The sequence below is a fragment of the Ovis aries genome, chromosome 16, assembly GCF_016772045.2.
Source record: "Ovis aries strain OAR_USU_Benz2616 breed Rambouillet chromosome 16, ARS-UI_Ramb_v3.0, whole genome shotgun sequence".
NCBI lineage: Eukaryota > Metazoa > Chordata > Mammalia > Artiodactyla > Bovidae > Ovis > Ovis aries.
The window spans coordinates 26,193,340-26,211,383 of NC_056069.1; the positions used below are offsets into that span (position 1 = coordinate 26,193,340).

General features: G+C 37.6%; 1 protein-coding gene across 1 annotated transcript in view; it reads right to left on the reverse strand.

Annotated features, from left to right (window-relative positions):
- Positions 1–18,044, reverse strand: part of ITGA2 (integrin subunit alpha 2) — a 108,945-nt gene that overhangs the window by 33,235 nt on the left and 57,666 nt on the right. Inside the window, exons 8-15 of the mRNA XM_015101301.4 lie at positions 12,584–12,734; positions 12,141–12,306; positions 10,078–10,154; positions 7,006–7,144; positions 5,985–6,130; positions 4,123–4,266; positions 2,161–2,364; positions 1,320–1,456 (exon numbers count right to left, since the gene is read on the reverse strand). Coding sequence (XP_014956787.2) covers positions 1,320–1,456; positions 2,161–2,364; positions 4,123–4,266; positions 5,985–6,130; positions 7,006–7,144; positions 10,078–10,154; positions 12,141–12,306; positions 12,584–12,734 — 1,164 coding nt within the window. The remainder of the gene's footprint in view (positions 1–1,319; positions 1,457–2,160; positions 2,365–4,122; positions 4,267–5,984; positions 6,131–7,005; positions 7,145–10,077; positions 10,155–12,140; positions 12,307–12,583; positions 12,735–18,044) is intronic.

The window sequence follows — 18,044 nt, forward strand, 5'->3', positions numbered from 1 at the left end:
TCACAGTATAGGAAGTATATGGCCTGCCATGCCTGAGGTCTACCAAGGTGGCTACAGGGTGAAGTTCACTGAAAGGTATGATTTCTTACAAAATTGTTCCAAAGCAGCCACATAATTATGTCATCACATCTTGTATTTTTCTAATGTTACTCTAAACTGATTTTATCCAGTAAATATATTTTCTTTTTTTCAAAGCCTTAAATATTACATTTGAGTTTTATTTTTTCCATATGAAGATTTCATTAAAATGATGCACTAAGGCAGTAATCCCCAAATTTTGGCAGCAGGAACTGGTTTCGTGGAAAGCAATTTTTTCACAGACTGCAGAGGGGAGGGAGATGACACCAGTAATGGAGCGGCAGATGAAGCCTCATCTGCTCACCTCCTGCTACGTGGCCTGGTTTCTAACATGGGCTGGTGGTTGGGGACCTCTGCACTAAGGAACTTCTCTGGTGGTCCAGTGGTTAAGGCTTCGTGCTTCCACTTCAAGGGGCACAGGTTCAATCCCTGGTGGAGAAACTAACAACCTGCCTGTCAGGCACTGAAAGAAAAATGATGCGTGGAAAACAATGCATTTCATCCTTTAAAAGCACAGGTGAGATACTGTAAATAGTTTCATTGAACTCAGTGTGATTTACTCAATACCTCATTTCTTTCTGTTCTTCACATACTTGGACATTTAAAACATATTTTTCAACAGACATGAATGGATAACTGAACTATATTTTCTTAGAGACTCCCAATAGAATTCTCAGTTTCTTTCTGGTTCCATTCCTTCACCAGCCCAATATATTTATTTTTTGCCCTTGCTCCTTGGCTCTTGAATCCCTTATTGTTGCCCCCTGCTCTTCAACTCCTCCTGAGGTCAATGAGAGGTCAACTAAACCTAAATAATGGCTTCTTGTTTATGACTAACAATTGTAAAAGATACCTTTTAACCACAGGAGAAGTTGTACTTCACTTGTGTGGCCTTGATAGTCAGTATTTTTAGAGCATTCCCATGAGAATTCTTTTCTACAAGTTGAGGTAATTAAAAAATAATCAGAAATATCCTTAATACCATTTCAAGAGCTTTATCTTTTCAATACACTTTTCCTCCTCATTTTATAGAGAAGAGAAACTTGGTTCTAATGTTAAGCAAGCATTTTTTTCCCCACCAGGAAAAACATATTCCTTCCTCTATGCAAACTATGACATACAAATGTCTGAGAGTGTTATATAATGCTTGTGACATTTTCACAATACTAGCAAAGCAATCTGCTCTCCTTAGCAGGCCGTGTGTTTGTTAACTGGTTTGTGTCTGGCTCTCAATGACTCACCAGAGCTGAACGACCTGTCCAAAGGCCCCCACGGACACATCGGTGATGGAATCCCCATTTAAATCTCCATAGCCATCCAGGGATCTCCCAAAGTACTGGAGGTGGCTACTAAAGGCTCTGTCGGACCCCAGGATTTTCTAAAAGCAAGTTTGAGATGAAATTATAGCTTGTGACAACTGAAATGGAAAAAAGGTAGCATCTACATTGCCCTGGTATATTCTTTCTATGGCCATTTCTCAGATTGTTTTATTCTCCACAGAACTCCATTGATTTTTCATAGCTCATATGATCTGATTATTATTCTTGCAGCCACATTTTCATCAAAGAAAATGGCATGAATCTCTCACATAAAATAACAAGCCAGCACAAAGCAGTGAGACATCAGTGAACCGGAGAAGGAGCAGATGCAGGTTTGGGTCCTGACTCCTCTCCTAGCTCATTTCATTCAGATTTTCACTCAAAAGCTGCTTCTGAGTGAGGCTTCCTTGGTCACTCACTCAAATATTTGATACCTCCTAGCCCTGAAATTTATTCCCTAGTTTTTTTTTAAGTTCCTTATCATTTCCTACTTTCTGGAATATTTTTCTTATCTTCTTTCCCTCTGTCTCCTCCACAAGAATGAAAGATCCATACAAAGCACAAAGGTGACCGTCCTGTTCTTTACAGTATTCCCAGAGCCTAGACAGAGCTTGACACACAGTAGAGGTTCACTGAATATCTGATGAATAAGTGAATTAGGTTATAAAGTAAGAGGGATGGATCGGATGACCCACATGATGCTCTCTAGCTCTAACACAATGATACTCCCATGTAAACATATCACCATAAAACTATGGATTACCTGAGAATACCTCAAGCGAATCATGCCCTCATGACCATTGTAGATGTACACAGCTCCAGAGTTCTGATTTTCCAAAGGTGAACCCACAATCACGTCATTAAAGCCATCCATGTTGATGTCTGAAAGAGCTGCAATTGCTGAACCAAATCGAGCATTTTCAAGACCCTTGGGGCCTTCCAGAAATTGGTGCCAATTCAAAATGCCCTTGCAAAGAGGGAAAAAGGGGACAATTAAAGCCAACCTTATATTAACAAATATATACTACTATATATTTATAGTAGTATAAATATAGATATAAAATAGATAACCAAGGACCTACTGTATGGCACAAGGAATTATATTCAATAGATTTTAGTTACTTAAAAAGGAAAAGAATCCCCCCAAAAATCTATCTATCCATCTACCTACCTACCTATGTACAAATGAATCACTGTGCTATACTGAAAGTAAGGTCATAGGCTATCTGCTCATAAACCAAGGTGAAAAGAAGCAATTCTTTTCTGTAGGCTGCCTGTACAACCTACATAAGCGTGTCCATTTCTTTGTCTTTTTTCGTCTTAATATTAGGATCTTCACTCATCTGTTTCCAAAATTTTTTGATTTAAAAAATTTCTGGTAAAAGTCTACTAATCTCTTCAATAAAATTAAGGTAGAAACAAATAAAACACAATATCTTAATACAGTCCTTTACTTAAAAGCTATTGAACAACAGTGGCATAATTATAATGGTATAGGAAGTGAAAGATGAGATTGTTAATATTCCATTATATAAAACACTGAATAGTTCTGCCAAAGAAAAGACATTTTCCTGTAAAAGATACAATTGTGGGCTTTTTCTTTTTTTTTGCAGATTTTGAAGTCAAGAATGGAAACATTTCATGACCTCATAAGAAAGCAATGCTCTTCAACCATGAAACTGAGTCTGTTTTTATTCTTTCTCCTCTATAACAATCTTATGAAAATTAATTTATTACTGACTGAGTTTGGTAAAATATTGAAAGATCATTTCACCTTTAGCAATTAATAATATTCAGAATATCTGACTAGCAAGAAACATTTAAGAAGTTGGGGATTTGTTACATTTTCAAACTAGTAGATATGCTCTTCCCTTATTAAATACTTAATTACACTTTATATGCTTTAAAATTGTTTTAATTGCTTCTGTTTAAGGGCTACTATATTAATTTAAATAAATAAAGTAAGACAAAATATCGCAACAGTTAAATATAACATTTACTACATGAATATCAGCTTCTCTCTTTCCATCCTTTCCTTATCTAGCCATCTAATTTTCTATGTCAATCTGTGCCTTTAATTTTGGTTTTCTTTTCAGGTTTCACTAAGTTCACTATAATTATGTGCATGGATTTAGTTCAGTCTATAAGTTGGTAAAACTAGGCTTTTCCATGTTAGAGTATGCTCAGTTCTATGTGTAAGAACTGGAATTTCCAAGATTTGGATATATATCTAAATGTCAAGCAATGGAATTTCCTGACAAACTAATGTAGAAAGTATACAGGAATATATGGCTGTTTCTAAAGTGCCCGGTACAATTTGTCCTTACTGTTGTAAAATGTCAACAAAGTAGCTTTGCTCTGTTATTGTTATCTTTATAGCAAAGAAGAATAATTGAATGAGATATTTGGGAAACACACAGATGTATTTGCATGTGTGTGTATGTATTTCAAAAAACAACATGCATTTATAATGACTTTATTTGTAAAGAAAATATATATTCAAAGACCTCTTGTGGAAGATGGCAGGACACTATACATTAAGTTCTAGGTTATGGTTTTCAATGTGATTTTTGAAACTATAACAATGGTGACATCCTCAAAATGAAATATAAACCATACTTTTATTTCATAATAAAGACTTTATTCTGTAAAAATGCAAATTCACTTTTATCTATCAATACTAAAGCAAATGAAATGAAATCAGTTTAATAATTTTTTTTTTTACCTTTGTGATAGTGAACAGGTAGACTCTTCCTTCCTCTTTCTTTAGGTCATTCATGTACATTGGCGCACCTACCAAGAGCACATCTGTGATGGTGTCCTTATTCACATCGACTGCACACAGCACACTACCGAAATAGGAGCCAATCTGCAGGAATAAAGCATATCCACACTAGGATTCTACTCCTAGTATTACATTAAACCTTATTTACTCATTCAACCAACAAAATTGAGCATCTGTTGCCTGTAAGGTGCTAGGAACATAAAGATAGATAACATCGCCCCTTCTCTCCCTTTGTGTCACAATCTAACACTTGCTTCTTAGCACTTAGGGTGCACAAAAATCACCAAAAAAGCACCTGTAAAATACAGATTCCCAAGAGCCATTTCCAGAGATTCTGATGCAATATCTATAGGGCAATCAAGAAAACAGTATTTTAAGTAAGCACTCCAGGTATTTCTGATGCTGGTGGGAAAAAGACTACACTTAAGAGGTATTGTAGACAAAGGCAGGCAGGGAAGAGGAAGGCTAAACAAATAACAGGGCTTCTGTGATAAAACATAATAGATTTGGGAGAATGGCATTGAAACATGTATAATATCATATATGAAACGAGTTGCCAGTCCAGGTTCGATGCATGATACTGGATGCTTGGGGCTGGTGCACTGGGACAACCCAGAGGGATGATACGGGGAGGGAGGAGGGAGGGGGGTTCAGGATGGGGAACATGTGTATACCTGTGGCGGATTCATGTTGATATATGGCAAAACCAATACAATACTGTAAAGTAATTAACCTTCAATTAAAATAAATAAATTTATATTTAAAAAAACATAATAGAAAGTGAAAGTGTTAGTCACTCAGTTGTGTCCAACCCCACAGACTGTAGCCCATCAGACTTGTCTGTCCATGGGATTCTCCAGGCAAGAATACTGGAGTGGGTTGCCATTCCCTTCTCCAGGGGATTTTCCTGACCCAAGGATTGAACCCAGGTCTCCTGCATTGCAGGAAGATTCTTTACTGTCTGAGCCACCAGGGAAGACCATAAACTTTAAAATACTAAAGAGGAGGAAAATGTGTGACCACAGTGGATTTGTGGTCAAGGAAGTCAAAGACTCAGATCTTCTTCCTCCAGGAAAATCCATAGAGACAGTGAATCAGTTTTAATCCCAGAGAAGGGAAATCCATTGTTTTGTCAGTTTCTCTGATTTAAGGAAGAAATTTTTCTGTTGGTCATTGGAGTACAGTGATGTTCATTTCAAATATTTGCTAAGCTCAGGAGTCAAAACTACTTAGCAAGAAATAGGACTCTATAGGCTGGCTTTTGTTCTTGTGGACCTTGACTGGGAGGCATCACTGGTCCTCACTACCAAATTGCCACATATCAGAAGAAAGTGACAGAGAAAAGTGCTGCTTTACTTTTAGAAATGTCAAACTTTTTGACATTTAGAAATGTCAGAGCCACAGGACACCTGTACAGGCCCAGATGTTGTAGCTCAGTCTAACGCTCTATTGCTCCCTTTGTCTACTTGCTTCTTCTCCAGATCCTTGGTTCCTTGTTGGAACTTGCCTACAAAGAAGTAGTTAGGTGTCTGTCATCACTGAGCTTTAACGACAACTCAACCCCATGAAAGCTATGTAGCCTTAGAAAGGTAGGTAAACTCTCAGCAGCTAGTCAAAAGGGGATGGTAGATCTCAGTATTGTTGTGAATATTTAAGGAATATTCAAGTAAAGACAAATCACAGAGGCAGCTACAGGGTGGGCACTCAATAAATGTTAGTTTCCATTTCTACTAACTCCTCCCTTCCCACAAGCCCCAATTGTCCATGAAATTAATTTCACCTGCTTAAACAATGGAATTTACCTGGTCACCTCTGTGAGACTGTAGAACTGTGACATTGCCATTCTCATTAACACTGTATAGCACGATCTGGCCAGTATAATTTGCTCGAGGAGCACCAGCAACAAAGTGGACACTGTTCCCAGTAGAAATTGAAGCCACAGAGTAACCTAGGAGAGAAAGGGTTACAGGGTAGGTACTGTTGAATATCTTGGCCAGATAAGCCTGTGAAGCTAGCAGAGATGATCAGAGGGCCCTTTTGTGAGTGTGACGCATAGCTGCTTGCACTCCTGAGTATAACACGAAGGTCACATTCTCCTGCTTTTTCTAAGATGAACTGCTTGTGCCATTTGGCCGGAAACTCTGCCCTGTGGAGGTGGAACATGTCCCCATAAAGCTGACCCTAGATTCTGCATTGTCCTCACCAGCTCCTTGTGAACTCAAATATGAGCAAATATTTGAGAATGAATAACTAAATGGATTTAAAAGGTGGAAATTTGCACAGTGGGAAGAACATAGGCTTTGGAGTCAGTCTCCAGTTCAAAGTTTGGACTTGCCACTTGTTAAGTTTTTTATCTTTGAGCAAGTAATTAAGCTCTTTGGAAAGGTAAAATGAGGATAGTAGTACTCCCTTCAAAGGATAGTTGGAAGTATTTAAACATTATGTAGATAGAATAGCCAACTCAGGGACTGTCCCATAGGAGGTGCTCAAAATTGGTGACTATCATTACACGAACAGAAACACTGGAGACTCCAAATTGATGTTAAGACTACCACTTACAGTACTGACTTTTAGGTCCTATTTCTATTTTGGAGAAACACAGTCATGTCCCAGGAATAACAACTGCTGGAACAACCAGAAGAGATTAACGAGTCAAACATGCAGTGTTTCATTAAGTAGTTATGGGCTAAGGCCTGACTGGCAAAGAGCTGAAATATGTGTAATTAGATGACAGCTCAACTGTTTTGCTGAACTGATCTTGAAATCCAACTAGCTTAAAGGAAACAACTTAAATGTGCTAAGCCAAGTGCTGGTAGGTCTTACCTAAATATGAACTGTGATTTCTGTCTTGCAGAATTTGTTCAAACGCTTGTTTAGAAAAGATCAGATGTCCATGAGGTGTCTTCTGGACCACAGTCCCACTCCAGTCATAAGCTCCTACTGCACCCAGCGTCAGAATATTCTACAATAATTGAAAAGTGAGAAGCCTTAAAACAAATCACCTGTAAGGCATAAGAGTGTCGGGTGGGCAAAACATCAAAACAAATGGTCTAAATTTAAAGAAAAAAAAACTAAGCGAGATGAAGCAAAATATACGTGAATTGCTTAGAAAAGAGAGACAACAGGTCAAAATGGAATCACCCGTGCCAAGTCTACATCATCAAACCCAGACCAAACCTAACCTAACTGCAACTTCAATCTCTCCCAGGAAGGTCGTCCTAAATGGTCACTTTGGAATTCCCTGGTCAGCACTAGTGAGGTAATCATGAGAGACCCCTTCTGTCCCCTATGTGAAGGTGACTGTGCTTGAAACAGTCTGACCATTTCCCCTTCTGCCCATAAAAGCCTTCCGTTTTCTACAGCTCCTTAGAGCACCTTTCTGTTTGCTTAATGAAATGCTGCCCAATTCATGAATCATTGCGGTGGTTTAGTGGCTGAGTCATGTATGTCTCTTATAGCCCCATGGACTGTGGCCTGCCAGGCTCCTTTGTCCATGGGATTCTCCAGGCAAGAATACTGGAGTGGGTTGCCATTTCCTTCTCCAGGGGATCTTCCCCACCCAGGGATCAAACCTAGGTCTCCAACATTGCAAGCAGATTCTTTACCAATTGAGTTACAAGAGAATCCCATGAATCATTGAATAAAGCCAATCAGATTCACTCAGCTGAATTTTGGTTTTTTAACAGATTGTATGTTGATATATCTCCAAATTGTTTTGATACATTTTGTGCTGGAAAAGAAGCCTTCCCATGGGCTGTATTACTTTGGGCTTTGTTTAGTACAACACATTTTAAAGATAAATCTGTACCACAGTACAGGAGGGGCACATAGCCATCTTCCAATTTCCATGCAAAGGTGCACATCTGCAAATGCTGAACAGTTGTAAGCCTTTAGAAAGGAGTCAGAGGGGAGCCTCTGGCCTAATGTGTTCCTAGGAAGAGCTCGGGCTATGAGACATGCTCAAGAAACAGGAAGTGCTGCTGCCAGAGGAAGAGAGGTGGGCACTGTTCCCCTAGACCCATGTGGTAGCCCTCTTCTGACCTATCTTCACCTTCCTTCCTCTTTCTTCTTTTAAACATTTTACTTTATTTATTTTTTGGCTGTGCTGGGTCTTCACTGCAGTGTGTGGTCCTCGCTAATTGTGGTACACAAGCTTAGCTGCCCTGTGGCATGTGTGGTCTTAGTTCCTCAACCAGGGATTGAACCCACATCCCTTGCATCGGAGGGTGAATTCTTAACCACTGGACCACCAGTGAAGTCCCTTTTCTCTTTTTTCTTTTTTTTTTTTTTCCTTTTCTCTTTTTTCTTAACTCCTTCTCAAACCTTCCTCTCTCTCCTATCCCATCTATTTGAGAATGGCACAGCTACAGAAAGCAACTGAAGATATGATATTTCATCTATGGGAAGAAAAACAGCCATTGGTCAGCACCAGTGGGGAGGCCCAAAGAGGACAGGCTACTCAGGATTGGCTCAAAACCCAATCTGAATATTCAAAGCTATAAGCCATCGCAGGAAGCAGATGGTCAGGATGGGACTTATTTTTAAATTTTTTAAAAAATTAGTTAATCAACCAATTAACCAATTAGTTAATTATTTTGGCTGTGTTAGGTCTAGTTGTGGCTAGATCTTTCGCTGCTGCACACAGACTCCCTAGCTGTGGTGATCGGGCTCTCTAGCTGTGATGGGTGAGCTTAGTTGCTCCAGGGCAAGTGAGATCTTAGTTCCCTGATCAGGGACTAAACTCATGTCCTCTGGACCACCAGGGAAGTCCTTATTTACAAGCTTTTGATCTTAGAAAATATCAGAGATACAATCTTGGAGTTTTGCTCTTATTGTTTAAAATTTATTTTCTTGAAGTATAGTTGATTTACAACATCATATTAATTTCTGCTGCTCAGCAAAGTGATCTCATTATATAGACATTATTTTCCATATTCTTCTCCATTATCATTTTCAAGGTATGATTTTGGGATGAAAAATACAAAGCCATTAAAAAAATAGGGAAATAATGTGTCCCATTCTGAAGATAAGAGACCATGAAATTATGTGAATGATTGTCATAAATCCTGGACTCTGAAATCTGGGTGCAGGAAGGAGCTTCAGGGTCTATACAAAATTTCAGGAAATTGTATGAAAAATTGTTTGTGTGGGTTCACTGACATTTTTTCTGAAGGAAAGACCTATAACTTGTAGGAGCATCTCTTAATGATTGATGATCCAGAGAATGTTAGCACCTTTTATTCTACAAAAAAACCCTGATCCTCGGCCTTTATTCAGCCAGTCAAATCCTGTTCCCTGAGTATTTCCCAGGGTCACCTGTCTCTTTGCCTCTTTTGCTACTGTTGCACTCATATCCTGAGTAGGATCAGAATCAGAGACCTGTGAGATGGATGTCTCTGAGCAAGAATGGACTTCCCTGAGCTAAGATGTCCCATCGCACTCTTTCCCTAACTCCTTACTTTTTCAACTGTTTTTCTGTCTCTGCTGTTAAAAAAAGAGATATTCAAATAACTCAGAATTCAACCATGACAGTGAGGATACGAGTTTGTGTTTTAAACAAACTTTTCCAGCAGTTGATTGATATAAAGAAAATTCCTGCAGTAATAATACCTTGAGTTAATATACTGCCTGTCCCCTGGAGCACTCAAAGGCTTTCTTGTATATTATCATTTTTTTCCATTTAAAAAATCCCTGTAAAATAGGGGAGGGAAGGCATTATTAACCTCTGTTTTTTAGAATGATAAACCAGCAGCACAAAGAAACTAAACGACCGTGACTAGGAGTGAGAACTGCTGATCACTAGATGGCTGTTTTTCCTATTTCAGGACAAGGCTACTGGGTCCAGAAGTGTCAAGGCAAATGACAATATGACTGGAAGTTATCTGATATACACACATTTTGAGGAGAGTATTCTGCGCTGAATCCCACTTGTGACATTTCCATTTGGAAGTTGTCTCCTCCTTGAACTGTACCTGGGAAATAGCAGTTTCAAAAATTATATCACTGTTACCGATTTTAAATCAAATCTTCAAACAGATGTGCCCCCCCCCCCACACACACAGTTCTGATGTCCACTCAAAAATACAGAGCTGGGAGGGAGGAACCTCTAGGGAAGTGTTCTAACAGATGCAGAAATCCACAATGCTTCCCAGGTAGTCTGAAGTTGGCATTAATCTTGATTGTGCATTAATGTATGTATTGGTATACTATGAAATTCCTGATATCAAGAAACACTCAACATAGGGGATGAGGTAAGATGAAAACTGACATTATCTTTTCTTTTTAAAAATGATTGTTACTTGCTAAAGACCTAACTGAATTTTTAGCTTTTAAATATTGGTACTAATAAATGCACATATATCTCAGCTATAGTTGGAGGAGCCAGGCAATTGATCTGTGGTGAAGACTGTGTTGAGAGATATTTGGATTTGGCTTCAGGAACCAGGATTCAAGATTGAGTAGGAATTTTGCCAATTTGGAAGTCTGGTCCAAGTTCTACATATGTGCTTACCTCTGACGCTAGCACCGTAAGACTCATTTAGAACTCTTTTTCCATATAGAGCAGCCAAAGTGGTTACATTTCACTAATCTTCACAAAAAGAAAAGTTTGTGCACTGTCACATTAATGTAGGGAAGAATAAAAATGTTTGGATAGATGCTTCCAATGGATAACCAGGAGAAAAAGATTTGACTATAGGGATTAATACTTAATCTATCAGGAGATACAGATTTGACTATAAGGATTAATACTTAATCTATGCAATCCCTTTGATCAGAGCAAGTGCTCAATAAAATATTCACTTCATTGCTGAGAGTTATTTGGGTTAACCATCCGGAACTAGGATTTGGGTCACGTGGGACTTTTTACCAACTGGGAATTGTTTTCCAGTCCTCCTTACAATGAGGTCTTAAACATATGATATTTCTACAGTGACTAGACCTCCCAAGCCACAGAAGTAAATTATTATATAGCTGGTAAATGTTTCCTCAAAATCTGAACTATTAAAAATCTTCACTGTATTTTTCTAACCTAGAAGTATACATATTTACTGTAAACAAATTTTAAGAATTTCAATGTAAATTATGGAAGCAGTATAAAAGGGTAAAACTATTTATGATTATAATAGACGGTACTACATTGCTGCTCCCAAAGGTTATACAATTTATAATCTTATCAATAGTGTATGAGCTTCCGTACTTCCCCATAATCTCCTCAAGATTAAACATTACTAATCTTTGTTGTCTTTTAGGCACAAAGAAACATTGATTTAATTTAAATTTTAAAATAATTACTAAAATTGGGAATATTTTCTTTTGTTTACTGACCATCTTCTATAAGCTATGTAGTCATCATTCTTTATTTTTCTTATTGATGCTACTTATGAGTTCTCTTTGTATAAGGTATATGTGACGTGAAAGTTGCTCAGTTGTGTTTGACTCTTTGCGACCTCATGGACTATACAGTCCATGGAATTCTCCAGGCCCAAATACTGGAGTAGCTTTTCCCTTCTCCAAGGGATTGAACCCAGGTCTCTCATATTGCAGGCAGACCCTTTACCAGCTGAGCCACAAGGGAAGCCAATTAATTAAAAGAGTGTTTGGTAATAAAGAATTTTTAAAGGTTTTTAAGAACATGTTACTTTACTTTTTATTTTTAAAATTTTTATTGGCGTATAGTTGATTAGAATGTCATGTTAGTTTCTGCTGTACAGCAAAGTGATTTAATCATACATATATGTACTCTTGTAGATTCTTTTCCCATATAGGCCATTACAGAGTATTGAGTAGAGTTCCCTGTGCTCTACAGTAGGTCTTTATTGTCTATTTTATAGACAGTAGTGTGTATATGTTAGTCCCAATCCCCAATTTATCCCTTCTGTTCCCCTTATATGCTGGGAAGTTTGTATCCTTGAAAAAAGGTTTTGAAAGAAAATTCTGAGGAGGAGGAGCTCTTTTACCTTCAATGCTGAAAATCTGTTCCCCTATTGTCCCAGCCTTTTCTAGTAGATCTGCTTCATCAGAGACATTGAAAAAGTGTCTTTCTGTTGGAATACTGGCAATAGCTTTAATTTCTTTTATTAAATTTTTAGTATCCAGGGCGTTTCTGTTTAAGTACCCAAGAACCTTGAAAACAGAGGAAGAGAGGAGAGGGCCATCAGTGCTGTACTTTTTAGTATCTTCTAGACTTTTTTTTTTTTTTTAACACAATAGGCCTTTTGGAGAAGTAAAATAAGCAACACTTCCATAACCTTTTGGTTATCATAACCGAAAATCAGCAAGATGCTCAGATAGAGTAAAAATATTCTTTAATATGAAGCTATGAACAGGCAATAAGAAAGGATAGTCTTAAAGGAATATTTCCCTATGAACTGAAAAACCAGTAAAAAGAAAAGCCACTTACTGCTATGCCAAACCTCAGTATATTGTCTTTGTTACATTGATCAATCACAGCTTTCAACTTTGAACCATCATGGGATTCACCATCCGTTACAACCACCATAACTTTGGTAGCACCTGGTCGTCCACCAGCAGCCATTGAGTAAGCGGTATCTCTGTGGCAGATAAAATAAAAACTTGATGGATAAAGTTAACACATGGACCTCTGGTTAGAAAAGTAACTATGAAACTGACTTCTTTGAATATAACCTATTGCGACTTAGAATTGCTCTATTAGTTTTGGTGACATTTTAACTATATTATATTTGTAGTTTGTAGAGACACACGCTGCTGCTGCTACTGCTGCTAAGCTGCATCAGTCGTGTCCGACTCTGTGCAACCCCATAGACAGCAGCCTGAAAGGCTCTGCCATCCCTGGGATTCTCCAGGCAAGAACATTGGAGTGGGTTGCCATTTCCTTAGAATGTAAATCTCACTTGGCATTAAAAATAGCTCCCATGGTTTTCATAGTGTGTGGGTATATGTATTCACATCAGGAATCCTTAGAATTATCCTTGGCTAAGAAAATTAAACTCATCAACAGAGCAAAGATAATTCATTTTGTCATAAATTTTACTCATTGGATCTGGGTTTTTCTAATAACAAATGGCTTTTTTTTTTTTTTTAAGTAATAAATAAAGGACTGGAGTGGGTTGCCATTTCCTTCTCCAGAGGATCTTCCTGACCCAGGGATCGACCCCAGGTCTCCTACATTGTAGGCAGACGCTTTACCCTCTGAGCCACCAGAAGTCTCTAAATAAAGGACTTATGACCCAGCAATCCCACTGCTGGGCATACACACCAAGGAAACCAGAATTGAAAGAGACATGTGCACCCCAATGTTCATCGCAGCACTGTTTATAATAGCCAGGACATGGAAACAACCTAGATGTCCATCAGCAGATGAATGGATAAGAAAGCTGTGGTACATATATACAATGGAGTATTATTCAGCCATTAAAAAGAATACATTTGAATCAGTTCTAATGAGGTGGATGAAACTGGAGCCAATTATACAGAGTGAAGTAAGCCAAAAGAAAAACACCAATACAGTATACTAATGCATATATATGGAATTTAGAAAGATGGTAATGATAACCCTGTATGTGAGACAGCGAAAGAGACACAGATGTATAGAACAGTCTTTTGGACTCTGTGGGAGAGGGAGACGGTGGGATGATTTGGGAGAATGGCATTGAAACATGTATAATACCATATAAGAAATGAATCTCCAGTCTAGGTTCGATGCAGGATACAGGATGCTTGGGGCTGGTGCACTGGGATGACCCAGAGAGATGGTATGGGGAGGGAGGGGGGAGGGGGGTTCAGGATTGGGAACACGTGTACACCTGTGGCGGATTCATGTTGATGTATGGCAAAACCAATACAATATTGTAAAGTAAAAAAAATAAATAAAATAAAATCTGAAAAAAGTAAAAGTAATAAATACACATGGTAAAAGAAATCTAAAGCATTTGGAAAGCTATAAAACAAAAAGTTTACATCAAGCCACTATTTCAAAGGTAATCACTATTATCAGTTTGTTTCCTTCTAGAAAATGTTGCATATAGAGAAATATATGCAACATTTACTCCTTAAACTTTTATGTGGGGATATATTTTATACAGTGGTTTTTCATTTTGATGGAGATCTTTCCATACCAGCACATATAGAACTCTCCTTTTTGTGTTTAATTTGGTTTCTAAATTTTCATTTTAAAAATACTCATTTTATATAATTTTAGAGGTAAATTTCCATTTAAAATTATAAAATATTGACTATATTCTCCTTGTATTATTACATCCTTGAGCCTGTCTTATGCCCAATAATTTGTGCCTCCCATGCCCCTACCTTTATATTGTACCCCTACCACCCCACTAGTAATCACTAGTTTAGAACTTTCCTTTTTTAATGGCTACATAATATTTCATTGTTTTGAGAAACCATAGTTTATTTAACCAACTCCCCATTATTATGCATTTAGGCCATTTTTGGTTTTACAAATAATGCTATAATGAACGTCCTTGAGTATATATCTTGGCATACTTTTTCAAATGCATCAGTAGTAAAAATTATGGCATTGAAATTATTTGGACAAAGGATTTACACCTTTCAAATTTTGATAAACATAGTACTAAATTGTTCTTCAAACTTCTTCCAATTTATACTCCCATCAGTATACAAGAATGCACTTTTCTCCATCTCCTTTCCTTAACAATGAGGACCATTAATACTTTTTAATCTGGGATACTCTTATAAGTGAAAAATAATATTATTGTTGTTTTATTATGTACTTTTTAACTATGAAGAATGATGAGTATTTTTATGTTTATTAGCCATTTATATTTCTTTCTTCATGAACTCTTGATTTTTCTTTACATTTGCTCATTTTTGTTTTTCATCATTTTCCTGAGCAGTAAAATTTCTGCTAATAAAGAAAATTATCCTTTGTCATATATGTTGTAAATAATTTTTTCAGTTCATTAATCATTTTTAAAATTTTAGTGACATTGATACTGTGTGGAAATTTTATATTTTTGTATAATCAAGTCTGTTACTTTTTGTATCTGTGTTATTTATACTTGACATGTCATTTTAAAAGGGCCTTATCTCTAAGACTTTTATTTTTCATCAGCCAAGTTTTCTCATAGTCCTTCAGTTGTTTCATTTTCTTAGAAACTGAAATTTGTTTGGATTCAACGAGGAGGGATTCAGCTTTTGGTTAGCCAGGTGTCCAACAACTTTTTCCCTGTCTATTGAATTCTCTTGTTGCACATTCTTTCTGGTGTCATCATATAGGTTTACCACCACCACTTACATGATGACAATTTAAAATCTATATTTTCTTCCATTCATCCCTCCCATCTTCAAGTTTGTGTATTCAATGCATTGAATATTTTCACCTGAAAGTGTACAGAGTTCTTTAATTCAACATGTTTACAACTGAGAATATCATTTTGTTTCCTAAAGATTTTCTGTGTTCTATATAGCAGAATACAGAAATATTGAAAAATAGTTCCTATTTCTCAACCAGAGAAATTTGAATTCTTATACTCACATCAAATAATTTTTAAAGTGAATTATATTCTTTATGACATACAGTAGAGCTCATGTCTGATTATAAATTTGCTGAGAGTAGAAACTATGGCTCATTTAGTCTTGATGACCTGTGTGTGTGTGTTAAGTTGCTTTGGCCAAGTCCGACTCTTTGCAACCCTATGGAATGTAGCCTGTCCATGGGGCTCCTCTATCCATGGGATTCTCCAGGCAAGAATACTGAAGTGGGTTGCCATTCCCTTCTCCAGAGGATCTTTCCGACCCAAAGATTGAACCCAGGTCTCTTATATCTCCTGCATGGGCAGGTGGGTTCTTACCACTAGCGTCACCTGGGAAGCCCATGATTATCTGCATGGCTTGGAACAGTAAATTGTAACTTTAGGCACCAAATCAAATAAGATCAACAGAAAATGGAAACATTCACTGAAGGAGTATCAGAATTCTACTTGATGTTGTAAAGAAACAGATCAAGAGAGAGAAAGAAGAAGAAAGAGAAAAAGAATTTGATGTAATTAAATTTTGGAATGAATGAGTAAAAAGGTGGTTCTCCTCACAATGGAAAGACTCCTGTTAGCTTGGAAAATAATGGTGAGAGAGGGATGACAGGGAGAAAAACAAAGTTGTGAAAAGATCATAAAAGCCATATGAGTCCCATTTTCTCAGAAAGTGCCTATTCTCCCTAAGAAGGAAGCTTGCCAGGCCCCTAGGCTCTTTCCAGGGAAAATGCCACACCCACATTCCCTTCTAAAAATAAAGGCTCTTTACTGTTTCTAACTCCTAGGAGGCCATTTTTCTACGTCATCGTAGTCCTCCCCTCAGCCTGCTTTACTGAACCAGGAAGGGTGCTTCGCATAATAGCTACTGGCCAGCAGCCGATGAGATGGCTTGGCTCCAAAGCAAACCAAACCAATCATATCTTCTCTTGTAGGAAATCTACTCTTGAGACAGATAGGGAGAGTCAGCAGTTGACAGAAGCAGCAACTAGAACATAGAATATACTGAAAAAAGAAAGGATGGATATTATAGGAAATTCAGAAATAGAAAAGACAGGATGTGGTGACCGGCCAGATTATGTGACCTAAAGAGGAGCAGAAAGAATAAAATAAACCATTAAGTTTACAGTCTGAATAACGAGGAGGAAAGATGGACAATGAATCAAAATGGCAGAGTCACGAGGAAGGGAAGGGAAAAGCACAGGGCCAGTTTAGGATGGACTCAGTTTGACAAGTGAGCCAACACTCCAAATAAAGATACTCGCCATCAGCTGGACACTAGTGTGAATTCTAAGAGACAGGTCAGGGCTGATGACATAGCCGTGGGGTAAGCCAGGCAGGGCTGATGGCTCACGTAACCAAGAGAGTGAATACAACACCTAAGAAAAAAAGAGCTATGAAAGAAGGACTCTGTTTAGTGAAGAAAAACTAGGAAAAGAAGCCAATGAAGAGGCAAACTCGTTGACAAAAGTTGGCAGGTTTTCTAGAAGTGTGTGGTGTCAAGGCATCTGGGGTAGAAATAACACTGCATGCTCATTATTGTCAAATGATAAGGGAAGCTAAAGAGGATGAAGCTTGAGGCAAAACCACATTTACCTGGTGGCAGAGCCATTTGTTTCAAGGATATGAAGAAAGGAACATAGATACTTCTTTTAAGGAATTATGGCAGTGGAAGGAAGGCACAACCAGAGGGAAAAGGGCAAAAAGTAGGTTTAAAGGAAGATGAACTTACTGTTCTCATTTATATTTTTTAAACAACATGAGAATGTTTAGCACTTTTTTGGTAAAGGTATCTGAACAAATCAGAGTGAAGATGAAGGTCAGCAGTGCTAAGAAAATACAGACACTGAGCTAAGAATTAGGAGAGTGTTATATATTTATGAAATTGCCCCAGATAGTAGTAAGCAGAATGAGTCCTTCAATTCAGACTCCTATGTCATTAACACTTAAGATTCTACAGCCCTTCTTAACTTGGCTGAAGTATCCCACTAGCTCAAGTTGTTTGTGGTCTTAATAAATAGTAACAAATAATTGCAGATTGCTCCATGTCCAACTTAACCCAAGGTTTTTTAATTTCATTTTATTTACTTCATATAAAATATTTAAAAATCTTATGAAAGTCACAGAAATCAAAGATTTAAACATTTTATTCCCTTCTGCCTTCTCAAAGTGTTCAAGTAAAAGAATGTTCAGACTTGTCTACTCTACTAGTTCTGATTTAAGTATAGGTACCACATATTTGGGTCTCCCATGTGGTGCAGTAGTAAAGAATCCACCTGCCAATGCAAGAGACATGGGTTCAATCCCTGGGTTGGGAAGAAACACTGGAGGAGGAAATGGCAACCCACTCCAGTACTCTTGCCGGGAGAATCCCAC